Genomic DNA, 22,711 nt, shown 5'->3' with positions numbered 1-22,711 from the left:
TAATATGTTGGGTATATAGTGGGATTTTTTACCTGATGCACTTACCCCTTCTTCTGGTTGTATGTCTGTGTCTCTCCTGTCTTTATTTTTTTTTTTTTTCCTTCTGTCTTAGGTTTCATTTTGATAGGCTACATGAGCCTAATCTCAATATCTTTAATCTCTTCTGATTAAATCTTTGTGTTCTCATTATTCTAGCTTCTTCGGAATGAGTTCAATTCAATCTTATCTCCTTGGAATAGTGGCTGGAACTGCAGCTGATTAGTGACGTTCAAGCTGCAATACTGTTATCAGTGTTAATACATTTGCCCTTACTCAATTCCAAATTAGAAAAATAATACTAGGTTGTAAATTTCTCTATCAGTAGTTAGGCAGTGCTGTGTCTGCCTCATTCATATGGGCCTTTTAGTTTATATTACTAAAAGTAAATATGTTTGTTCTAACTTCAGGTCACTTGAGTTCTTCGTCGATATACCCAGTCTGCCTTGCACCTTATTTGATAGTAACAGCGTGTTCAGACAACAGAGTGCGGTTCTGGAGATGTACTGTAGAGACAGACCTAAACAGCGAAAATGAAGAAAGTGAAACATATCATTGGAGAAAATGGCCTTTAATGAATGATGAAGGAGAAGACAACAGCAGTACAGTGAGCATAGTAGGAAGGCCAGTTGCTGTGAGCTGTTCTTATACAGGACGTCTTGCAGTAGCATACAAACAACCAATACAGCATAATGGTTTTGTTTCCAAAGAATTTTCCATGCATGTTTGTATACTTGAATGTGAGTCTACAGGAGGATCAGAATGGGTTTTGGAACAGACAATTCATCTGGATGATTTAGTTAAGGTTGGAAGTGTACTTGATTCAAGGATCAGTGTAGATAGTAATTTATTTGTTTACAGTAAATCAGATGCTTTTTTGAATAAAGATGAATACCTGGTGCCGAGTATCAAGCATTTGGTGCATTTGGACTGGGTATCAAAAGAAGATGGCTCACATATATTGACAGTTGGAGTCGGTGCCAACATCTTCATGTATGGAAGACTTTCGGGAATTGTAACAGATCAAACAAGCAGTAAAGAGGGAGTAGCTGTCATTACTTTACCACTAGGTGGTAGCATAAAACAAGGTATAAAGTCGAAGTGGGTGTTGCTTAGATCAATTGATTTGGTATCATCCGTAGATGGCACTCCTTCACTGCCTGTTTCTCTGTCTTGGGTGAGAGACGGCATACTGGTAGTGGGAATGGACTGTGAAATGCATGTTTATGCCCAGTGGAAACACACTGTCAAGTTTGGTGATGCAGAAAGTGATGTTTTTACTACTGAAGACTCAGCAACACAAGATCCACTCAAAACAAGCTTGATAGCAAAGAAGACCAGTGTAATTGATGGGGCAGGTATTGTGGATGATGTTTTTGGCACTCCAACTGTAATTCAGGATGGTGGCCTTTTTGAAGCTGCTCATGTTCTTTCACCTACTCTCCCTCAGTATCATCCAACCCAGTTATTAGAACTTATGGACCTGGGTAAAGTTCGCCGAGCCAAAGCCATTCTATCACATTTAGTTAAATGTATTGCAGGAGAAGTTGCAATAGTTAAAGACACAGAAGCTGGAGAAGGAACTGGTCCCAAACGCCATCTTTCTCGCACCATTAGTGTAAGTGGTAGTACTGCGAAGGATACCATCACAGCTGGAAAAGATGGTACTCGAGACTACACAGAGATAGACTCGATTCCCCCGCTGCCACTGTACGCGCTGCTTGCTGCAGATCAAGATGCTACTTATGTTTCTGAAGAAACTTCTAAAATACCTCAGGGCTCTGAAGACCATGCTAAGAAAAAAACAGAGGATCAGTACTCAGATCTATTCCAGATTCAGCCTGTTACAACTGATGACTTTATTGATTTTGAGCCTGAAAAGAGGGAGAGTAAATCCAAAGTTATTAATCTCTCACAGTACGGTCCAACTTACTTTGGCCGAGAACATGCGAGTGTCCTTTCAAGCCACCTGATGCACTCAAGTCTGCCAGGCCTCACTCGACTGGAGCAGATGTTCCTTGTCGCTTTGGCAGACACTGTGGCCATGACAAGCACTGAGCTAGATGAGAACAGAGATAAGAATTACTCAGGTTAGTAACTGACATATTATTCAATTAACACTCTTGTTCTTCTTAGCAAAGGTAAACTTTGTCCTTGGGTATTTTGGGATAACAAAGGTGAAAACTAGCATCAGTTATTCACGTTAGATACGGTAAAAGAAAAAACACTTAAATATAAATCTCTGCTTATATTTCATACATAATAAATAACTTGTAATTCAGGTTCTCAGAAAGTTCTTAGAAACATACTTTCCTCACACACTGCATATGACAAGTTGTCTATATGCCTCCTGTAGTCACCTGCATGTTCAAAAGTCAATATTTTGTATTTCACAGGAAGAGATACCTTGGATGAATGTGGCTTACGATATTTGTTGGCTATGCGCTTGCACACCTGCCTTCTGACATCACTTCCACCTCTGTATCGAGTTCAGCTACTCCACCAAGGTAATTCTTAGAGCAAAGTGTTGCTTTCATTTGATCCATTTGAGCTAACAGGATCTGGCTGTATTTGTTTTATAATATTACAGTATTTCCATTATCTGCATATTAATTTTAGATTATTCTGTTGAAGCCCTTATCTTGTAAAGGCTTAGTACGTGCTTCCCTCCATGCACTGTGAATAGCAAAAAAGTGTAGTTCCAGAACAGAGTAAGATTCTGCCCCATTCAGTTTGAGGCATGAGTAAGTTCCCCAACAACAAAACATAGAGATTGTATATATATTTCATTTTTTTGCTGGAGGAATGAAGATGTTGCTTTACATGAGCATGTCTTTATCTTAAAGATTGTTTTCTTATTTTCATCACAGCAGTTTTTTTCCCTTGCTCAATTGGAGTAAATGCTGTTGTGAAATACAGGAAAGAAAATCAAGTTACCACCTAACAGCAGACAGAAAGGTTTCTGGCCCAGAATGGGTCTGCCTCTAAGGCAATAGAATAATTTTTCTTCAGTCTTTCACCATACAACTCTAGTACATATGTAAATGGGATACTGGAAAAGGACAGAAGCACCAAAGAGGGGACATCCCTAGAAAGCAAAAAGATATTCACGTTGAGTCAAGCAGCCTCTGTCAGGTCTACATGATTCTTCGGCTGGAGATCACACTTTGCATGTCTGACATAGTCCATTTACTTATTAACAAGTTTTAATCTTCTCAGTTTTATTATGTTATTGTTTAGGCCTGTCTACTTGCCATTTTGCATGGGCTTTTCATTCTGAGGCTGAGGAGGAGTTGATCAATATGATTCCAGCTATCCAAAAGGGAGACCCGCAGTGGTCTGAATTAAGAGCTATGGGTATTGGCTGGTGGGTCAGGAATATCAACACCCTCCGAAGATGCATTGAGAAGGTACTCATTATTGCTTGCAGATTGTAGTTCCATGCTGTTAGGTGTGCCTCAACAGATACACACGGTGACTTGCGTGCAGCAGATTTCTTTGTACTCCAGCCCACCCAGGAGTTTGCACAGCTGATGTTGGTACTCCTGGCTTACAAGTTTTGTTATTCAATAGTAAGATATAATAAAACTGGACCTAGGGAAAAAGCCATTTCTGCAGCACCTAATTCCTCCCCTGCTGCATATTTAACAGTATGTTGAAGATCATATTAAGTACTCTATTTTAAGAAGAGTCTTGTTTTCAGGTATGAGACAGTATGCATCTACAGATGAAACAGGGAATTATGCTTTGACTTCAGTAGAGGGTTTTATTTAAGAAATATATCTAAAATATTAATCAATAAAAACTATATAAAGGGTCTCTTTGCAATTTTTGTATATTTTATAAAAGAATACTATAAAACTAAAAGGATCTGAAATGCAAATAAATTCAGGTTTTACTCATCTGAAGAGTCACAAAATTACTGTTTTATGGAAATATGCACCTATATTATGTAAAACCAAAATAACACAACTAATTTCCATGCAGAGTTGTCTTATGGGAGGTCTAACAATGGATAAAATGCAATATATTTCTGAGATAATATTTAAAACTATTTCCCGTAGGTACCATTGAGATTTAAATCCTTACGAAAGTAAGAATTTCAGCTTTATTGTAACTCGAAGTCTGCTGGATTTGAATCATCACCAGCTTTTGCTTTGAGTTACAGCAAATAATGCAATCTCTGAGGAACAGAAGTACTTACTAGTTTACTAAATTTCCAAGTCATCTCTTGTAAAAATACATTTTAAAAACTTACAGGGTACTCAGAGGATCCAGGAGTGAAGCTTAATCATCCAGCTACTCCAAATCAAATGCAATTATATCACTGAGTCCTATATAAAATAAAAAAAGTGTTCATTAAAGAAATACTTGTGTTAGCTTAAGTAGGTTTAAATTATGGATTGCGAGAGGAATCTCACATAATAGTATGAGTTACTGTCCCACTGTGTTGAGAGGGGTTAATATCTGCAGTAGTGCTGCTTTTCTGACTCTTAAGAACATTTGCAGTGCAATGAGAGCTGTCACATGTAAATAAAACATTCTGACAGAAATTACTGTTGCTTTGTAGAAATAATACAGTCACCTGACTGTCCTCCCTGACAGAGGGAGTTAAGTAAAAGCAGCCGTTATATTTTCAGTAATAAAAGGAGGTTTTATTTACTACAGGTTGCAAAAGCTTCATTCCAGAGGAATAATGATGCCTTAGATGCTGCACTTTTTTACCTTGCTATGAAGAAAAAGGCAGTGGTGTGGGGTCTCTTCAGGTGAGTTCTGTTAACTCTAAGTTTGATGAAATCTTAATTGAACCAGGAATGCAAAGCAGAACTCATTCAGGATGAGAGTTTATTTGAAGTGATGTTGTTAAAGTGGTCGTATGCTAAGGTTATATAATAAATAGTTGTATACATTGCATTTCTTTATGCAGATCCCAGCATGATGAAAAGATGACTGCCTTTTTCAGCCACAACTTCAGTGAAGATAGATGGCGCAAAGCTGCTTTAAAAAATGCTTTTGCTTTGTTGGGAAAACAACGCTTTGAACAATCAGCTGCATTTTTCTTGCTAGCAGGTTCACTGAAAGATGCTATAGAGGTATCCACTTTTCCACTTTTGAGAAATTAAGTTTCAGTTACTAATTTGAACTATGTAACTGTATCCTTACAAGCTGTTCTCCGATGGTCTTTTCACAAATTGTGGCAGAACAAATGATATGGTATGTCTACACGTGATCTCTTTGTGCCCTGCAGACATACCATTTACCTCCACAACACTGTGAAAAGCCGCCTGGGAGCTGATCTGAAGGCCTGAATAATTGTTCAGATGTTATGTATCAGTCCTCAGTGGAAGCACTCTTGGGAATACCAGCCATGACTCTTCTGGCAAAACTTCCTGTTTGATCAGCACAGTTAAGCTGTAGCAGCCTGTTTAGCCTTCAGCTATTCTGCATGACCTTGTTACAACATTAAGTAAAAAAGGAAGTCAGAGTTCTCTTCTGAAGCAGGCCTAGGATCCCTTTTTAGTGAGCTGTGATGTTGCCTGCCACAAGGGAGGTGAGACCTGTAAGCAGGATCATAACCTAAGCAGCACCTCTCAGGAGAGAATGGGAATTAGAGAACCCCTAGTTATCCTACCTGTTTATATGCAGTATGTTTGTCTTTACCTGAAAAGACAAAGATTTTTCCTTGGAGATGTAATTCTGCAGATGAGGCTGTGTAAAGAATATCTTACCAGTAATGTATTAACTTTAAATTTGGAAGTTAATCTGTATCTTCTGCCATGTTAATTTTTGACATGCTGATATACTGCTACACGTATTATACTTCCTGAAATAGAAAGTACACCTCTTTCCAAACATGCAATAAGATATCTTACTTAGATATATATCACTTACCACATTTTTGACCCAAAGAGTAATATATACTTTAAAGAACAGATATAAGAAAAAAGTTAGCTGTTCTGTAAACATAAATTGCTATTCACTTCATTGTTATTTTAAAGAACAATCTTCCTTAATAAAGCAACCTTTTCCCCACTTCTTATCATAGGTATGCCTTGAGAAAATGGAAGACATCCAGTTGGCTATGGTTATTGCTCGTTTATATGAATCTGAGTTTGAAACCTCTGTCACATACACCTCCATTCTTTATGAAAAGATTTTGGGTTGCCGTAAGGATGGAGCTGGGTTCAACTGTACTAAATTGCATTCTGATCCATTTCTGAGAAGCATTGCATACTGGATAATGAAAGATTACACTAGAGCACTGGACACGTTATTGGAACAAACACCTAAAGATGATGATGAAAACCCAGGTAAGGGAAAATCATTAGTCTGATAGGATGAACTTATGAAGACAAAGTAGAGAAGGAAAAATACTTTCTCTGTATGTATGCAGTCCCTTCTCCTGAGATGCCATTATGCTGAAATCATTAATTGGCTTATCTATAACACTCAATAATTTCTTCTTCTTAAAAATAAATAAATAAATATTTTCCAATTTCTTCCAAGGCCTTGTCTCCAACTGCCCAGTATTAAACTTAGTTCTGCTGTCAGATAAGCTCAGGAGGGCCTTCTTTGTTTGGTACTTCCCTACAATACCTCTCTACTGCTGAATTGCTGGCTAGTCTTTATTCTGATGGATTCAATTCTCATTCTTGCTTCCAGGAATTAGCAGCGTTCTAGCAGGATTTCCTATTCTGTCTCTGAGATTAATGTAGGTTTCTGTGGCATATTCCCTCCCCTGAGGAAATCTCTACCTGGCTGATCATCCCAGCTTTTTTTAGGCATAGCTGAGTAGAATGTAACACTCAGGCAAATGAGAGAATTTAGTATCTTTCTACTTATCCAGCTCATTCCTTTAATCTTTTTGTGGGGAATAAGTAATTATTTCATTTTGTTTTGGCAACTAGACCCAAAACTGTCTTTGGTTTTGTGTTTTGACAAATCTCTGTAATGCAGGAAACATTGCAAACCAGATTAATACCATTTTAAAGCCATTTTCAATAGATGTCGTATCTGTTTAATCCCTCAGTTATTGTCAAGTCATGCAATCCTGTGGTATTCAGTTTTTACAATTATCTTCGGACTCACCCTTTGCTCATCCGAAGATACTTCAGCTCACCAGAAGGGACTTTGGCCACCTTAGGTCTGAAAACTGAGAAAAGCTTTGTTGATAAAATTAATCTTATAGAAAGAAAACTATTCTTCACTACTGCAAATGCTCATTTTAAAGTGGGCTGTCCTGTACTAGCACTTGAAGTCCTTTCCAAAATTCCAAAAGTAAGAAAAAAGTCTACTGTAGCTGCAGAGAAAGATTCATCTAGTCCTCCAATACAGGCTGGTGTTTCAGATTCCAAAGCCTTGAGGGATGGTGCTGGAAGTGGTGATATAGACTGGTCGAAGCCAATTGCCTCTTCCCTTGCTTTGGAGAATACTCTTGAATCTTCAGCACAGTTTGACTGGAGTCAACCAGCAGTGAAATTTGATGATGAGCCCCTTACTCTTGATTGGGGTGAAGACAAAAATGGGTCTGATGAAGAGGACAAGGATGTTGGGATAATGATGAAAAGCTCAAAATCTGAATCTAAGAGTGGAGAAGATGATGAGCAAACCTCAGACACCAACATCTCACAAACACTGCAGGAGGAGATTTCTGATGCAGGAGACACTGAGGTTGATGTTATTGCTGAACAACTGAAGTTTAGAGCCTGTTTGAAGATCCTTATGACTGAACTGCGGACTTTGGCTACAGGTTATGAAGTAGATGGAGGAAAGCTCAGATTTCAGCTGTACAACTGGCTTGAAAAAGAGATTGCTGCTATGCATGAAATATGCAACCATGATGCAGGGGGCAAAGACTATTGTAAAACATATACCAAAGTAAATGGGGATCTACTTGATCACGATGATATTATAGATAAGCCAGACATTGGTTCATATGAAAGGCACCAGATAGAAAGACGTAGGTTACAAGCAAAACGAGAACATGCTGAAAGACGAAAGTGGTGGCTGCAGAAGAACCAAGCTCTTCTAAGAGTTTTCCTAAGTTACTGTAGTCTTCATGGGGCACAAGGTGGTGGTTTGGCATCTGTAAGAATGGAGCTGAAGTTCTTGCTGCAAGAGTCACAGCAGGTAAAACAAATTCAACAAATTTCACAAATGTGAACAGTTCTGGACTGTCAGTTTTGTCAAATGCTAAAGTTTGTGCCTAAATATATGCTTCTTATGTTCTGCAAGTCTAATGGTCAAGATCATTTTAATGTTCTCAGGGAAGGAACTTGGTATTTAACTGTGCTGTTTTCCACATCCTGATTATTTGGTTCTTAAGAATCTGTTATATGACACTGAGGATTAGGCTACCTATAATTATGGAATATAAATGTTGATGTTTGTATTACAGCTGCAGCATTATAGGTGTGTTCCAATTAAACTATAATTTCGATCCCAATATTTGGGGTACCTATATAATAAATCAAATTCATGATTGCTGAAATATGACAATCTCATTCCCTATACCTCTGCAAATCATGCATGGGAGCTAAAAGGAATGGGATCTTAGCTGCAAGGCTCAACAAATAATACCAAAATAGACAGGATAGTGCTCCCTTTTACTATATTATGGCATTATCTACATTTATTTCATACAAAAAGAGATATTTTCCAGCAAATATTAATGACTAAACTGAGCTACAGCAGATAATCTCATACTGGGCAGGTCATTTAACTTGCTCTAGTCCTACATTTCTCACATCTCAAATAGGAGCAGTAGGCAACTGTTTGGTGGTACAAGGCTTAGCACACTCTTTTAAGAAGAAAGAAAAAAACCTCTTCATTTCCACTTGAGAAACTCAGATTAGTGCAAATTTAACTACTGTTATTAGACTCAGACCAGTGAGTATTACATCAACTCATGCTACAGCAAGTGCATTTTTAGTTAGTGTTTCTTAATAGACAATCCAAACACTTCCTAATGAACTACACAAACATACTCTTCCTGCACTAAATCAAAAAGTGTTTCAGCAAAGTTGGCTATCAGGTCTGATATGTGTTATTATAGTAATTGAGAATTTACTTTTGACATCAGTCACAGTAAAAATCACGTCTGTACTGAGTAGATAGTAGTAGAAGAGAATAAATAACCCTGGAAAAATATTTAAGATAGAAAATTATCTTTTTTTAAACTTTTTTCCTCAAAGCAATAATTTTAAATACAATATTTTCTTTTAAACAGGAAACTACTGTAAAACAACTTCAGTCTCCACTTCCCTTACCCACAACGCTACCGTTGCTTTCTGCAAGCATAGCATCCACAAAAACGGTGATAGCTAATCCTGTGCTGTATTTAAACAACCACATCCATGATATTCTTTACACTATTGTGCAGATGAAATCACCACCTCATCCTAATATTGAAGATGTCAAGGTAATGAAAAACTTTCAGGAAACGCTAAATGTTTTTTTATGAAGTGAGGAGTGAGCATGGAAAATAAAATGTGGCGTTTGAGGTAACTTTTCAACACTTACCCTTTTACAGTACTGACCTCCTCCCTTTAAGTCTGGCGAACTGAAAATGTTAGTTAACCACTTGCTTTCTGACATCCTTTTGAATCTGGTTAGTTCCCTTTCATCCAAATTCTGGTCATTCTCAGGAAACTATTCCAAATGTGGACATATGCTAAAACACTGAATTCTTGGCTCTTAAATAACATGATCATATAAGTTAACTAATTATCACTGCGGTCAAATGCTGTAGGGAGATTAATGAAAGCAGAGGTAGGAGACTGACATTGTAACTTTCTATTAATATAGATATCATAAAACTTACTCTAGCATGAATTTCCTTGAGTGTACTGCTTTTTAACGGAATTGTGGTGAACTGCTTTATCTAAGTCCATATTCTGGGGTGAATAAATTCTGTTCAGATTCAGTAGAGGGGGAAAAAAGCCAGACAGTCTAAAACTATGACACAGTTAATTAGTAAGAAGGTAAATCATTCTTTGTACATTTAAATTCATACTCATTAAAATTTGAATTTCTATTGAATAAATGAAAGTAGGGAAAAATTAGGAAACTAAATGAGTTGTCCCACTGCAAGGCAGTTAAGCTTCTAGAACTGTAACCAAAGCTTGTTTACATCTCTTTTGCATTATGCTATAGCAAGCTTCTTTCTTACTCTAAAAACTCCTGCTTCACATGCATTTTCTTTTAAAAGAGAATTCAGAAAGAGGAGCTGACACTGCCTAACTGCAAAATGACTTTAGATAAGTCATAGCTTTAATCTGAGGTCTAGCATTTGATTAAATGGAAAGACAGTAGGAAAAAATGGAAATGAACATAGGGTGAGTTTCAAGTCTACCTTTTTAACAGATTGATAGTACCATTTTCTTCACGCTGTGGATTGCATCAGACTTTCCAAGAAACCTTGCATTTCCTTTATTTTAAGAACTGGAGTATTTCTGTTGTATTGTGAGGCAATAACAGACTATTATTCTTGTTACTCCTGGAGACTTCCGGAAATTTGCAAGCACATAATTGAGGTACAAAAGAGATTATAAATAAAAGAATCATACAATTATTACACAAAGTTTTATATTTCGTGCATATTGAGCAACTACTACTGTATTAAAGTTCATTGTTATATAATAAGGCTTCCAGGAATCATTCTATCAAATTAATTATTGTAACAGGACATACTTTATCACTCCTTCAGTATACTCATTCATTGGGGCAGTTCTGTGTCAGAAAAGTTAATTATCTTAACATAACATTAGAAAGTTTTGACTGCAATCAAGTGATCTTGAACTGGCAGTTGTGATTTTCTAAGTACTGTACTCTAAACTTAACGTAACACTCAGATACTATTTCCTGCACTTGATTTAAAACTAGGACAAATTTCCAGTGCTGTTTAGAAAGAATTGTAGTTTACTCACCATTTATATATAACTTATGTAGAGCTTATTGGCTCTTTTTATTTTAGGTGTACACACTTCATTCTTTAGCAGCTTCACTTTCTGCATCCATTTATCAAGCACTATGTGACAGCCACAGCTACAGGTAAAACCAGAAGTTTTCTTACAGTCCTACATTGGAGTAATCTTGTGTATCTAAAATGGAAATTCTTCATGCATATGTCTAAAAAAGGGATTAAATATCTGTGTGGGTATAGATATTTATACAGTTTACACATTGCTAGCTTTGATATGCCAGATCAGTTTTCCATGGATAAAATAACACAAGTCATGCAGATTTTTTTTTCAATAAGTAACAGGAAAATTTAGTGTCACTCTCACTTAGGATGCCTCTGAAAAACATTTGAATGCTGTTTTCCACAGTACATTTATTGCTGAATAGGGGTGCAGGGGAAACATCTGAGCTTAACTGAAGTCAGGACTCATGCAGTTTAATTTCCAAACTGGAACTGGAAAAGAATTCTGTAAAAACATTAAAAAGATATTATTCAGAACAAATATATTACTAAAATTTTTGAAAAAGCCTTTTTCATATCTGGAGCTATGCATATGACATATTAAAATCGATAATGCCACATGGCAACAATCCAAGTTTTAATTAAAAATTTATTTTCTGTACCATTAAATTATAAAATTCTTCACAGTCCTATAGAATTTTAAATATTGCATTTTCTGATTAAATGAGAAGCTCATATATATAACTATACTTTGTTATGAAAAATACTCTAAAATCCTTTCTCATCAGAAAAAAATTAATTTGTATTTAGCAGTCAAACAGAAGCCAATCAGTTTACAGGGATGGTTTATCAAGGACTGCTTTTGAGTGATCGACGCAGACTGAGGACAGAAAGTATTGAAGAGCATGCAACTCCAAACTCATCCCCTGCTCAGTGGCCTGGTGAGACAAAAATAAGGTTACTTTTAGCACCACTGATCCAGCTCCACATTCAAAATGTGATCTCAATGTCCTGTAATACGATGGATGAAATGGTGGATGATCAGAAATGGATAAGTGTTTCTGATTCTGTTCTCAAATTAATAAAAACATTTAACTTTTTCACATATCGAAACAAATAAGAATAAACTTTGTATATGGTAAGCATCTTGCTTGAAGAAGAGACCATGATCTTTAGGATAAACTCAATTAGCTGATTATTTGTCATCCTGAAATGTGTTCCTCCAGTCTGCCTCACCCCCTGGCAAAGCTATTTCCGTTAGAGTTTTCTACAGCACCGTCTTACACCTGTGCTTTACTTGGTATAGCTATCAAAACAACTACTCCCAGCGTACAAGCATAACTTTTGTGTTTTGAGGTCAACTGGGGAAAGAGTTCAGGAATTTCACAGGCAAGCTGAACTGCCCATAGTATTTGCAGAGAGGTTCCCAGACCAAAGAAGACTTTTGAACTTTTTGATCTTCATGATTTTAAGAAAAGTATTAATAGTATGTTTCATCTGAATAAAAGTATCATGTGGCTATTAGTATATGTTTAACATGAAATGTAGAGGGGAAGCATTTCCTTTTTTTCTATTTGTACTCCTACTCATTGAATACAGAACTTTTCTTCTTTTCTCTCTGCAGGCGTGAGTTCACTTATAAATCTCTTAAGTTCAGCTCAGGATGAAGATCAACCAAAGTTAAACATCCTGCTCTGTGAAGCTGTTGTAGCTGTCTACCTGAGTCTCCTTATACATGCCCTTGCAACCAATTCATGTAACGAATTATTTCGACTAGCAGCCCATCCTTTGAACAGTCGAATGTGGGCTGCTGTTTTTGGTGGAGGAGTGAAACTTCTTGTAAAACCTCGAAGGCAGTCAGAAAATATTCCAGGTACCTTGTTCTCCAAAGGGCATACTAATGATTTGCCTTTTATACCTTCCATCCTTTTAAAAACTAAAACTAAGAAAGCAGAATTTAAGTATCTACTGGCAAGAAAACTGTTATATTAATTAAAAAGCAGAAAAATTATTAGTCTTGTGGTTGTCCTTTGTGATGGCACCCAGCACATTTCAATTTTTTTCAAATTTGGCATAAAAACTGTACAGTTATTGTATTGCTAATATTACTATTAGATGCTTACTTATAACAACTTTTGGGGACTTTAAGTCATTATGAATCAGTGTTAATACCTATGGTTTTCTGTATGTGAGAGATAAACGTTATTGTTTAACGACTGCAGTAACTTGGAAACAGTATTTCTGAAACCAATTTCTATTGCAAGATATGATTTCACCTTGCACAAGTCCAAAGAGAAGAAATATCAACTTCATCTGTCAGAAAAATAGTTTATGTATCTGTAAACTCCAACTAAAACCAGGAATTTTGCAAAGACAGATGAGCATGTTTTAATATATTGCATGAGGAAAAGCAGAAATGGAGATTGAACTCAGGCTCTGGAGACAAGGGCAAATAGAACCATTTGTCATAGACTTCACACTGCAACAATACTGAAAATCATGTCACATAGACTTTCGAAACAATGATAGGCTTTAAACCTATGCAAAAATTAGATATTTCATATCTGAAATATAAAACAAAATAGTAATGAGGCAATGCACCATTATAAGAATGCACTACAGATATTTGTCATTCATGGAATAACTTAAAACTTATTTAGGGAAGTTATTTTCACAAGACATTAATGTGAATAACTTATATGAGTTATCTTCATTTGAGATGTATTCTGTTTTCCTTTAACCTGCAAGCTGCTACAGCTTCTGATGTTTCAGAGGATGGTAATGAAGGTTTGTAAAAATTTGCAGTGTAGATGAGTGTTAGTAGTGGCTTTAAAAAAAAAGTTTTTCAAATATATAGCTCCGTAATAAAGTAAGTGTGATCTTCAATGTTGTCTGGTCAATAACACTTTGAAAAAGAAATTCTGTATTAATAGATTGATAACTATTAAGACATTTTAAATCATAACACTTTAAAATAGACTTCAGTTGCCAAAAATCCTCTCTATCTATTCAAATTTTCTTTGCTATCTTAAGAGTTCCTTGGCTTATATCTTGAATAACTACTGCTACTTGTGCAGTTTAGTTTAGTGAAATTTTCTGTATTTCTCAACAAATTTTTTCATTGTTTTCTCAAGAATAGATTTCAGCTTATAGCTTTTTACTTAAAAGCTACATCTCCTGAGAACTTAATCCACATAATAAAATGTATTTCTCATTATATATCTGATGTATAAATGCCACAGTTATTGAACTTATCATAAGTGAACTCTTTGTATGATTACACTTACTTTATTTAGGCTGGCTTTGATTTCTGAATCAGTAGAAATTAGTACCAATAACAATAGTTTTAGTTGCTTCAATTATAAAATACATCCATTTCTGAAAATGCAATATTAATATCAGCTTTTCAAATTACCTGAATTTAGCACCACCTCTTCCATCAGAAGAAATGGATAAACATCGTCGTCGGTTTAATATGAGAATGCTAGTGCCAGGAAGGCCAGTAAAAGACAGCACTGTGCCACCACCTGTACCCACAGAAAGACCCTCTTACAAAGAAAAGTTTATTCCTCCAGAGCTCAGCATGTGGGACTATTTTATGGCAAAGGTAATTTAAAATGGAAAATGTAAGTTACTGTTCATAAAAGCATATTTTTTCTCTGTTAAGTTTTAAAGGACAAAAATAATGTGTAGATTTTGAGTGCTCTTCATAGTAAGCTGCAGAATATTATCCTCATAAAAAAAAGATGAAGAGCCTACAAGCCTATTGTTTAACTTTCAAAGCATGTCTCTTGTCAATAATAGAGATTAACACTTTTCTCCTTGCTACTTGTTTATGCTTTAGGGAAACCTATTTATAGGTTAAGCTGTTGTCATTTAAACTCTGTGACAGTGATAACTAAAATAAGAGTTGAATATTGAGAGATCAGAAAGTTGCTTTTATAGCGGACTTTTATTTTGCATTGCAGCCATTTCTTCCTTTATCAGACAGCGGTGTTATATACGATTCAGATGAAAGCATTCACAGTGATGAGGAAGAAGATGATGCTTTCCTCTCTGATGTACAGATCCAGGAACATAAAGATGCCAGTTCTTACAGGTTAGCAGAAGTTGCCACTATTTTAGAATAATTATGTCATGTGCTTACCTTTTCTTCCTGATTACAGAAAATACAGATCCTCTGCACCCTCCAGTTGAAGTCAAATAATTTCAGTACTGTGGACAGACTTATCTGGAGCAATAGGATTACAGAAGTGACAAATTCACATCACAGTAACAGTTCCCCATTTACTTGCCCAGAAAAACTGGATTTGGAATTCAAAGCTGTGTGTCTTGTGTTTTGTTTGAGGAGGGGGAAAAAAACAACTAAAATCCTTCCTATCTTCATTTTTAAGATAGAAATAAAATGAAGGTACCACAATGCCAGCTATAGAATGATGTTTTAGACCACTGATTCGAGTATGATCTTTAGTTTTTGAATGAGGAGCAGATTAAATAGAACACTTAAAAGAGAAAATGTTGCAAGATAAAATGAAATAAAGTGGATTACCTCAGTATTATAATAATGGAGAAAAATGTCTCTTTTATGCATTCTTCAAGCCTCTCATTAACCCTTACAACTGTACTGTATAGGATTTGTATCTTTAATATCTGTGAGATTATTTCAGTGTGAAAGCTTCTGCAATGAATGCCAAACTCAAGTAGTGTCTTTTCTGTATTCATCATGATTTCTCAATGGAGAATTTCAGGAGGTGTTTTAGGGCACTAGTACTTAATTCTCAGTCTTGCAGAGGCTCATGCATGCCCACCCTTTTACCTGCGGGAAGAGTAAAATAATCTGGGAGTTGTAACAGAGAGAAGGGGATACTGTCTGTTACAGAGACGTGCCCTCAGAGGCACCCTTGTGTTGCATAGCTGATAAATAAGTATTTCTCTACCTGTCAGGTAAACCTCAGTGAACCATCTACACAGTTTTTCTGATCTATGTATTTGGTAGGAAGTGAAAAATATTCTGCAGATAACTATGTTAATCTTGTTTTAACACAACTAAATCTATTCTTTTTATACAGCTGGGCTCTTCTTCATCTGACCATGGTAAAATTAGTTCTACACAATGTTAAGAACTTCTTTCCCATTGCTGGTCTGGAATTCACTGGTACGTTAAATGCTGCTTCACACTTCAGCTTTCAGTATAAGTGGCCTTCTGTCGGACTTTGCTTTTTAACTTTCATTTTTAAATTTAAATAATTTAATGTGTTATTTTTTACAATTGCCAACAAGTACATTTCCTGTCAAGATTTTTTTTTTGATGGTTATATTATTCTAGTATTTTTATAGACACTGTAACTTAATTAACTTAACTTTTTTTAATAAGGCTTAATTTATTAATATTTCTGTTTAGATCTACCTGTGACATCACCATTGGGCATTGCTGTAATAAAAAATTTGGAACACTGGGAACAGATTCTTCAAGACAGAATGGACCAATTTGAAGGCCCGCCACCAAACTACATCAATACTTACCCTAGTGACCTTGGCGTAGGTGCAGGACCAGCTATCCTCCGCAATAAAGCAATGATTGAACCTGAAAATACACCATTCAAGTAAGTATTTTTTTCCTAGCAAAAACACATTCTTTGATCATAGAAATACTAAAGAGTATTTCCACCTGAAGTTAAAGAGCCAAATGAAGGTTGGCTAGATCTTAGTTCTAGCCAATTCTTTACAGAAACCACTTTCCCACATCCCTTTGTTCCTTCTGCAGCTGTCTCCCGCAGCAGCCTTTACTTTGCTACACCTTTCACAACTGCAGCAAGAAAGGAAAATAAAAAGGAAAGAACAGAGCTTGGTGGACAACAAACCAAGGCCAACGGCTGCTGCTGGGAAGACCCTATTCAGCTTCTTTTACTGTTCCTCCAGTAGCAGCTGTCTCCCACCCTGCCTCAGCAACAAAAGAAAAGAGTTATATCATACATGCAGATCGCAGGAGTAGGAGAGAGAAAAAGTTGTAGTACAGTCCTTGTAAAGACAATGCCCCTTAGTTTAGACCAATGTCATGCTTGCAGGTATCTTTAAATGCAGATAGTGACCATGTTTTCAGCTCAGAAATAGCTTGCTTTTTTCAATATACAAAAATACAACTTTAGGTTTGCTCACTATACATGACTTTGGATTTGCACGGTTGATACTGGTATAAGATACAAACATATCCTGCTTCTTTAGAAATATTTGTCCTCAAATCCGAGGCAATGAATTTTATTTGTCTCATATATGAGCCAAATGTTTGAGAATTCTTTTCAATACTGAAAGAAATATGTAATGAAATTCTGTAGGGCCAGCATAATTCCAATAATAAAAGCAGTTTTAGTAGGCTGCAACTGTAAATGCAAGTCAGCAGACTAATCTGTAATACTTGGAAATTAGTAACATATTGTGTTTTTTTAAAAAATACAAGGAAAAAAAGTATCTCTCAATATTTGCCGTGAACAAATTAGACATTAAACTTCGCTTTTCTTCAAACTGGAATTTCATCTAAAGTAATTCACAGAGTCTTTATTTTTTTGTCCACTCTTAATTACATTACAGCTTTCTCCTTTTCTTTTTTTTTTTTTTGAAAATTTTCCTCCCATGTCATCCAGATCAAAGGATTCTTCAGCTCTTCCAGCAAAAAGGCTCTGGCATTTTCTTGTGAAGCAAGAGCTTCTTCAGGAGACTTTCATAAGATATATATTCACAAAGAAAAGAAAACAAAGTGAGGTAAACAAAGGATGTAACTTTTTTTTACAAGAAAGCTCAATTCTAACTGTTCCTCAGTCTCTTCAGTATTTTAATTTCTCTTTCCATTTTTGTTGGCATTTCAATTTCCTTTCTTTCATTTAACAGTGTTGGGATTTTTTTTTAAATCAACATGACTGTCATGTTGTTTATTGAAATACCAACTGAACTGAATATTTTTAGATGACATATCTCACCTTACCTTTATGTATTTGAACACTGTCCGAATAAAGAAACAGAACATTTGCAATAAGAGTAATAAGTAAATAAATTTGAGTTTTCATGTAATTGTTTTTGTGCGTCACATTGAAAAAGAAATGAGCTATTATTTTCTGTATATGTATATATGCATGAGTAATATATACATATAAAATTAATATTATATAGCAATATATAATATGGGGCTTTATGAATTGTACCAGTTACAACTGTAATGAGTTGTAACTGAAAATTTAAACCAACACATAAGTACCATGGGAAATAAATATACTGGGTAATATCTTTAAGACTTCCTGTAAGTATGGACTTCGTGTGTGTATTACTCCTCCATTTATTTACTATATCATACATTTTGTGTTCATCTAGGAGGCATTACATTTTAAGTGAGTTTGTTTAGATTCCTGTCTTAGTTTCTGTGCCTTTTATAAAAATTTTAAAATACATTTGTCATCATTTACTGACAGAGTGGCCTTTAAAATCTAGTTTGGAATGTTTCATTCTTTTTTTATATTTGTTTGTGCATGTGTTTTGTGTTTGTGACTGTGTGATGTTATGTAGTCTGTAGAAGATCGTGTGGAGCAGGTCAAACAAAACTGCGTAGCAGAAGATCACAAAACCAAGGTAGTATCCCTTCTCCCAAACCTCTAGCACATTCTTAAAAGTTCTGTGGAACTGGCTTTTCTTTCTCTAATGTGACTAACAGAAGCTGTATGTTCTGTGTAGTCTGTGTGTCAGGCTTTTAATCACTGAATTAACTTTGGATGTCCTAATAATTGGGATGAGTGAACACCTTGTAAATAGTATTGCACACACAGCTTTGTGTTTCTCACACTCAAATATAACATATTGGCTTCTAGAACACCAAAGAGTATGAGAAGTCTAAAGTTTAGCTTCCTGAACAATGCTGAGGCCACTGAACTTTTCTTGCATGAAATTTGTATAGATTTTTGCAGTCTGAATGTACCTCTACAAAATGGAGTTTCATGACAATTGAAATTCCTTATAAATGTTTTGTAGGTTGAAGCAGATCTTGGCTACCCTGGAGGAAAAGCAAAAATAATTCACAAAGAATCAGATATGATAATGGCATTTGCAGTTAATAAGGTAAGCCTTGAATATTACAATAAGTATACAAAAAGTCTTAATGATAGTATAAATTTTCTATTTGTGCTGCACAGGCAAACAGCAATGAAATTGTTTTGGCATCTACACATGATGTTCAGGAACTTGATATTTCAGCTCTACTGGCTGCTCAGTCGTTTATATGGATTGGGGAAGAATATGACAGGGAGTCTAAGAGGTAGGATTGTTTCTTTGTGGTTATATTGAGAGTATTGGTTAACTGTGAGTCTGCATAGATAATACCTGTGTAAGCACAAGTGGATCATACAAAAAAAAAGTTAATTACTCTTCTTCAGTAGGTTTTAGATTGCTCTACAAAAGAGTTAGGGAAGGCCAAAGAATGTTACTGTCTTTGCTTTACACATGGAAAAACTAAGGTTTTGAGGGTTTGAGCATTTTGGGCACATCTGCACTGTTCAGTGACGTAAAGTCCCATGGTGCATAAGCTAATAAAGGAAGTGCTACCTTACCAATACTGCAGTTGCATCATTGCAGTGTTGAGCAGCTGTGGGAGCTGAGGCTAGCTGTGTAAATGCAACAGCCTCAATTCCTGTCTTCTCCATTATTGTGCTGAGAACTGTAGATGTATCAGCTGCAACAAGCACCCACCTGTACCACACTCCATTGTACAGAATAGATATATGTATAGACATGCAGATCAGGAATATTCCAACAATATTCTTCTCAAAAGAGCTTACGGTCCCAACATCTATCTGCTGTCTCTTGAGGTTAAACACTAAAAGCTTTGGAGCATGTTGAAAGCATTTGTACAACATAAGTGCAGGAATTATCAATTCATTGTCTCATTATCATCACTTCCTCTACCCACTACCATTAGGCTCTTGACAATGAGATAAGCTGACAACATTGGCAGCAAAGAAACATTTGTTTAAAGCAGGACAATGCTGTTCTTTTACAGTTCTGATGATATTGACTTTCGTGGTTCTACCACAACACTAACTCAGTCAACTGCACCGTCTTTTGGAGTGAGTCAGATACAACCGTCTTCATCTATGCCATGGTTAGGCAGTGGTCAAACTAGCACTGGAGCTGGTGTGGTAAGTACTTCTGTTGCATGCAGCTCAAGAGACTGTTAGTTTTTTAGTGGATTATTTAGTAGAGAGACCTAGTTTGCATTAGTCATACTGTTAATTCAATGTTGACGTAAAAGGCCTACAATGACCAAGACCTGGCCAAAAAGGAGGCCAAACTAAGCATTTTCTTGTATATTGTGGCATAGATTTATTGTGACATAGAAAATAATCGGACAATCAGGTTTTTCTCTTTCTCATGGGAGCTTTCAGGTAGGACCTGGAGTTTCTGGGAACAAAAGAACAAACAAATGAACAAAGCCAACCAAAACCAGAACAATCTCAAACTTTCAGTTGTTGCATGGGGACTAATATCAAAAGCATGCACATCAGCACATGCTTAAGTTCTTTGTATAATAGAATATTAATACTATTTGAACTTCCATGTCTAAACCAGCTCTCATAAATAGGCTTTATATACTATGCTGCAACTGAACGCAATTAGATGCAAATGATGTTAGCTTAACAAGCTTTTTTTAACTGGGGGACACTCACCATGTAGTAGTATAAACAAAATTGAAGAGCGTGTTTATGTCTTGTCTTCAAAACTATTTTTTATTTCTTTTATATGAAGCTCATTAAAAGAAATCTGAATAATGTCAAGAGAATGGCTTCACATCCAGTCCATCAGTATTGTAAGTGACTCACACTTACTAGTATAGAAGAGATGACGTTCTGTGAAATACTACAGTATTAACGAACATCTATCTTTTAATCTCAGATCTCACAGGAGCACAAGATGGTAGCGTTCGAATGTTTGAGTGGACAAGGCCGCAGCAATTGGTTTGCTTCCGGCAGGCTGGGAATGCCAGGGTTACAAGAATGTATTTCAATTCCCAGGGCAATAAGGTAAGTACAACATTTAGGATGTTTCCTTTTTTTCTTTCTTCACAAGGAAACATATGGTTGTGCTGTGACCTGTAAAACAGTTTTAACTGGTGACACACAAAACTGTTAAGATGTCCTAGAATGATGGCATCAGGAGTATCATCTCATTCACTTTGGCTGCATATGGAAGCTTTGTAATAAACACTCAGCCCTATTCTCCTTTCTTTTCCTTCATACTGCTATCCTATATGCCATTTGCTGCATTTTCAGACTCTTTGTTCTCCCTGTTCTGAAATCTCTGTTCCTGTGTGGTGACCTTTTAAAATTAACATTTGAAAGTGATATTGAGCTTACTTATTTTGTAGAAGCAAACTTGTATCAGTCTAGGCACAGGTCTTCAAGAAGTGCTTCACACTTTGCATTCTGGCCAAGATAAAGTTTTGACCTAAAAGATACATATAAGACAGTCTATTAGTTGAAGAATGTAAGTATACTCCAGTACAGTGGAGAGCAGAGAGTACAAAGGAACCATACACTTTGGCCAGAAATGACTCTGTGAGGTTTACGAGATGCAGAAAACAGAGTGGACAAATAAAGAAATTGGGAGGAATACCCACCTTTTCAGTTTTTCATGTTTGCCCATTCTGTTCCTTTAGCAGGTCTTGTCTGCACTTTACTGATAAACTGTTTAGCTTCATTACAGTTAGAAGCCATAAAAAGTGGATTAAAGGAGTTTGGACGTGACTGTAAGATAGCTATAAAACAGCAAAAGTTCAACATCTAGGAATAGCTGGAAATACAAAGTATCTTCCAGCATACCTATTTTCAGGTAGCATAAAAACTCATTTAAACTTTTTTTTTTTAAATAGCGGTTTGATTATGTTTTGAGATACTGCAATCATAAAACTGATTCTCATGAGATGCTAACTAAGAAATTAAGATGTACTGGTTGTCCCCACTGCTTCACATGGAGGTCACTCAGGTGGGACTCATGAAACGTGACTAAAAGGAGAAAATACAAAAAAAAATTCTAAATATTTCTAAAAAAATTTTTAAATGTTTATAGCTATAGAATATGCTGTATAGAATATACAGTATTGTTATGCATTTTGGTTAACAAATTTAATTCAGTTTACCATTCATGGTATCTTACAGTCCTTCGACAATTGTTCTTATAATGCTTTTATGGCACGCTGTCATGCTTCTTACTTTACTAAACATTTTCAAGAAGAGTAATGGAGTAATGATGCCTCTGTAAGCTTTAGCATTTAAAATTAGGACTTGAAAGATAAGCTTCCAAAGCCTCCATTTCCAGAAAAGAGTTAGGTATGTAGAAAGAAATCATTAAATAATCATTAAGCAATCAGCAATGAACTCGTTTGGCTTCTAAACTACTTTTCTTTACCTGACAATCATTGTTGTTGATATTTAATGTGCAGGCAATGGTTTGGTGTTTTAGGTGTTTTTTTTTCCTGAAGTCAGCTGTTTACTGTCATGAAGTAAGCACCCAGTAACCAGTACATTATGCTTAATAAATACAGTTCGTTCCTTGCAGTGTGGTGTTGCTGATGGTGAAGGATTTCTGAGTATCTGGCAAGTAAACCAAACCACCTCAAATCCTAAGCCCTATTTGGTAAGTACACAGAATCATTGTTTGGTTTTTTTTTCCTTTTAGAGAGGAAAGTTAAGTCTTTGAGACTTCAGAGAGGCCAATAGC

The 22,711-nt window shown here is 35.9% G+C and overlaps 1 protein-coding gene across 1 annotated transcript in view; it reads left to right on the top strand.

Annotated features, from left to right (window-relative positions):
• Positions 1–22,711, top strand: part of DMXL2 (Dmx like 2) — a 54,172-nt gene that overhangs the window by 26,304 nt on the left and 5,157 nt on the right. The window contains exons 18-40 of the mRNA XM_065642020.1: positions 447–2,126; positions 2,433–2,543; positions 3,277–3,446; positions 4,705–4,802; positions 4,964–5,129; positions 6,083–6,347; positions 7,067–8,166; positions 9,266–9,457; positions 11,012–11,088; positions 11,771–11,901; positions 12,585–12,833; positions 14,386–14,567; positions 14,929–15,059; positions 16,030–16,115; positions 16,362–16,563; positions 17,599–17,716; positions 18,512–18,574; positions 18,971–19,057; positions 19,132–19,253; positions 19,995–20,133; positions 20,741–20,801; positions 20,888–21,015; positions 22,550–22,627. Of these exons, the coding sequence (XP_065498092.1) occupies positions 447–2,126; positions 2,433–2,543; positions 3,277–3,446; positions 4,705–4,802; positions 4,964–5,129; positions 6,083–6,347; positions 7,067–8,166; positions 9,266–9,457; positions 11,012–11,088; positions 11,771–11,901; positions 12,585–12,833; positions 14,386–14,567; positions 14,929–15,059; positions 16,030–16,115; positions 16,362–16,563; positions 17,599–17,716; positions 18,512–18,574; positions 18,971–19,057; positions 19,132–19,253; positions 19,995–20,133; positions 20,741–20,801; positions 20,888–21,015; positions 22,550–22,627 (5,636 nt within the window). The remainder of the gene's footprint in view (positions 1–446; positions 2,127–2,432; positions 2,544–3,276; positions 3,447–4,704; positions 4,803–4,963; positions 5,130–6,082; positions 6,348–7,066; positions 8,167–9,265; positions 9,458–11,011; positions 11,089–11,770; positions 11,902–12,584; positions 12,834–14,385; positions 14,568–14,928; positions 15,060–16,029; positions 16,116–16,361; positions 16,564–17,598; positions 17,717–18,511; positions 18,575–18,970; positions 19,058–19,131; positions 19,254–19,994; positions 20,134–20,740; positions 20,802–20,887; positions 21,016–22,549; positions 22,628–22,711) is intronic.

Source organism: Caloenas nicobarica, chromosome 10 (assembly GCF_036013445.1).
Source record: "Caloenas nicobarica isolate bCalNic1 chromosome 10, bCalNic1.hap1, whole genome shotgun sequence".
Taxonomy (NCBI): domain Eukaryota; kingdom Metazoa; phylum Chordata; class Aves; order Columbiformes; family Columbidae; genus Caloenas; species Caloenas nicobarica.
The sequence above is the reverse complement of the archived record's forward strand: the minus strand, read 5'-3'. Positions and strand labels throughout refer to the sequence as shown.